The sequence below is a fragment of the Simochromis diagramma genome, unplaced genomic scaffold (assembly GCF_900408965.1).
Source record: "Simochromis diagramma unplaced genomic scaffold, fSimDia1.1 OVJJ01000540.1, whole genome shotgun sequence".
Lineage (NCBI taxonomy): Eukaryota > Metazoa > Chordata > Actinopteri > Cichliformes > Cichlidae > Simochromis > Simochromis diagramma.
This window is the reverse complement of record NW_024387367.1, coordinates 8,036-11,223: the sequence shown is the minus strand read 5'-3', so window position 1 is coordinate 11,223 and position 3,188 is coordinate 8,036. Positions and strand designations below refer to the sequence as shown.

Here is a 3,188-nt window from a genome sequence, read left to right as displayed (position 1 = left end):
CATAGACATTTGCGCGCTAATTTGTCACGAGATAATTTCGGCTACCTCTAAAACTGGTCAAAACACACGTCTTTTGGCGAACTTAAACCCCTTTTTTATTTTTTATCACATTTCTTTAAACTTTTGCGGCCGTCTTTATATACCAAATAGTGTTTCTCACCCCTGACGTCCCACTGGTGATTCAGATCATTGGACTGAATCCCACCGCCGTGGACCAGATTATAACACCGGCCCAGACCCGAATTTAATGTCCTGGGGCTCTCTCTCGTCCAAGAGGGCTGTGCACAGGCTTCGGTGCTGGCTCCCCACGGCGTCAGGAATCAGTGCTGGATCCTGGAACAGAGTCACAGATAACAGTTCTGATATTTTCTGATCCGGCTACGAAGGACCAAATCAATGTTAGGGAAAATATTCTAAAACACTTCTTCAGTAAAGACTCAGAGAAGAGAAACACAGAGTTCTTGCTAGCAAGGGCAGCCTCAGAGACTCGCACTAAGAAACTGCCCCGGTCTTTATTTATACTTCAGTGTGTGTGTGTGTGTGTGTGTGTGTGTGTGTGTGTGTGTGTGTGTGTGTGTGTGTGTGTGTGTGTGTGTGTGTGTGTGTGTGTGTGTGTGTGTGTGTGTGTGTGTGTGTGTGTGTGTCCTGCTGATCAAAGGGTCATAAAAGGTACATCCTTGGTCAGGAGAAGGGTGAGGAAGTCCAGCAGTTAAAGCACTTAGACTAAAACAAACGTAACTACGTTAATCCTGCTATAAAACAATAAAACCAGGTACAAGCTCTCTCGTGCTCCCAGGACGTGGGGGTGCATTCCTGGGGTGCACCCCAAGCCTGCAGCCTGTTAGTGATCACACACAATTAATTATATGCCTCTAAGTATACATGGTTGAATATTTCCTAATACAAATAACTACATGGAGTATTCTACCATATGCAAACTTATATCACTAAAAGATTATACTGACTACTAAATACAATTTTCCATTGACAACAAGGTAAACTGATGGAAATAAAATCTTGTTGTGAAAATAACATTATTTAAAGATAACTTAAAGCTTCTGTTCGTCAGAGCCGCAGGAGGCTGTCAGCGTGTTTAAAAGAATAAAAGCAGCATGCTGTTTTAACCTGGTCCAGTTGGTCTCGTTAAACAGTGGAAGATGGTTTGTGTGTGGACGAAATATGAATTTACTTTTAGAAAATAAAATTGCATTGTGATACATAAGATAAAGGTAGTTTAGGAAAGTTTAATTAAATTAAGCCAAGGATTAAGAGGACACGGGTTTTTGGTTTTTCTTAAAGGTGAACCCAGACTCCAAAGAGCGACTGTTTAGAATGTAAACATGTTTGAATGCCGAGTAGAATGGCAACACTGGCCCGTGATGACAACATGTTATTATTATTCGAAATAGACGCCTCTCTCCTCGTTCTGCTGAACTCTATTCTGCATGTGATAGTAGATACAGGCACACGCTGACTGCATTACCACAAGTTACCGTTCGTGTTGCTCAGAGAGCCAAGTTTTTAACCCAGCGACATTCAGAGGAAATTATTACAAAGGAGCTGTTTTCATCTAGGAGAATGAGCAGCAAAAGCGTAGACGTACTTTTTTCCTCCACAACGAATTTTCAGTGGAGTGGTGGCGGCAAATCTTTTGACCAAGACGATGATGATGAAATTGAGGAAGAAATTATAGATGACATTGAAGAGAACTGTGAGAGTGATGACATTGAAGAAGACTGTGAGAGTGATTCGGAAGAGGAGAAATCTGATCATCTCTACAAATTTGAAAAAGAGAAGTCAGAATTTGAAAACAAAGCAAGCAGAAAAAAGCAAAGAGTCTGAGAAATCTGGTGATTTTTGGGACGTCCCCAGGAAAGAGGCCGGAGACTCGTCTGCTCACGACCACTTCGAAGAGGAATTCAAAGAGGAATCTGAGGGAGCTGCTGGTTTTCAGGAAGACCCTGTTTCAGTGGACAACTCTGAAATGGGATATGAATATGATTTTGAAGAGGTTTGTTTGTGTGTGTGTGTGTCTGCATGTGCGCACATATCCTTGTGTGTTTCATGGTTAGGGTTAGAGGGTAGGGAAAGCATTACGTCAATAAGATGTCCCCACAAGATATGAATACCCAACGTACACACACACACACACACACACACACACACACACACACATACATTAATGACCAACTGAAGACACATGCTAAGAAAATAGTTGTTTTGCTTTATTATTTAAAGGCAATTCTCTTGTCTTAAGAAAATGAAAACAACCTGATGAGAATGTTTGAATTTTTTACTCACATCCAGCCACCGCCTGCTTTGGCGAATTCATTTTAAACTGAACAAACATGCTAGAAAAATATAAATATTTAACTATGAACAAAGCTACATATTTCTATTCTGTACAAATTGTTTGACATATTCAACAACACGATAATTGTTTTCGCTTTCCACAGTACGATGGTCCTGAAAAGTCTAAGAAGACTCAGACTTGTCTCAAACAACTGGAAGAAGACAAGCTTGCTCTCCAAAAGGAGTTAGAAATAGAAAAAGAGGCTAAATCTCAACAGGATGAAGCCTTTAAAAAGCTGCAAGAGGAAAATGATCGTCTTGAAAAAGCTGTGAAAAAAGAGCGTGAAGAACTGAAACGCATGAAGACAAAAGTGGCTGATCTAAAGAAGTCACAGAAAGAATACCGGAGCAGCACTGAGGACCTTAAAACCAGAATTAGTCAAATGATGGCTAACAGTGATGAGGACAAGAAGACGATCAAGAAACTCCATCTGAGGAGGTGCTCACTTAAACATGGAAATGAAAATGCAGAGGCCGCTGATATTAAGGCACTAGAGGATCGTCTCACTGAGCAGCAGAAACAAAACCTAAAAAAAACAATGAAATACAGTTTCTGCGCCTCAAAGTCCAAAAGCTCCAGGATGATATCGAGGCCAAGGACACCACGATTTTAAGGCTGCAGGAAAACGTTAACAAGTGGGCATCAGATGTCCAGAAAGAACAAGAGAAGAACTCTGGAAATCAGGACCTGTCTTCTGAAAACCAGACCCTGCGAGACGAAGTTGAGTTTCTCAAAAATGAAAGGGAGCTTATGCAAAACGATCTCGATGAAGAGAAAGCGGCTCGCAGAGAACTTGAGGAAGCTGTTAAGGAAGACAAATCTCGGTTTTCTAAAG

General features: G+C 41.1%; 1 protein-coding gene across 1 annotated transcript; it reads left to right on the top strand.

The window, feature by feature from the left end:
- Positions 1 to 1,629: 1,629 nt before the first annotated feature.
- Positions 1,630 to 2,966, top strand: LOC120718809 (stress response protein NST1-like; the record flags this gene model as incomplete). The annotated part of the gene is made up of 3 exons (XM_040007518.1): positions 1,630 to 1,796; positions 1,873 to 2,011; positions 2,457 to 2,966. Coding segments are annotated over 3 exons (816 nt in total), but the record flags the coding sequence as incomplete, so codon positions are not given.
- Between the last annotated feature and the right edge of the window lie 222 nt (positions 2,967 to 3,188).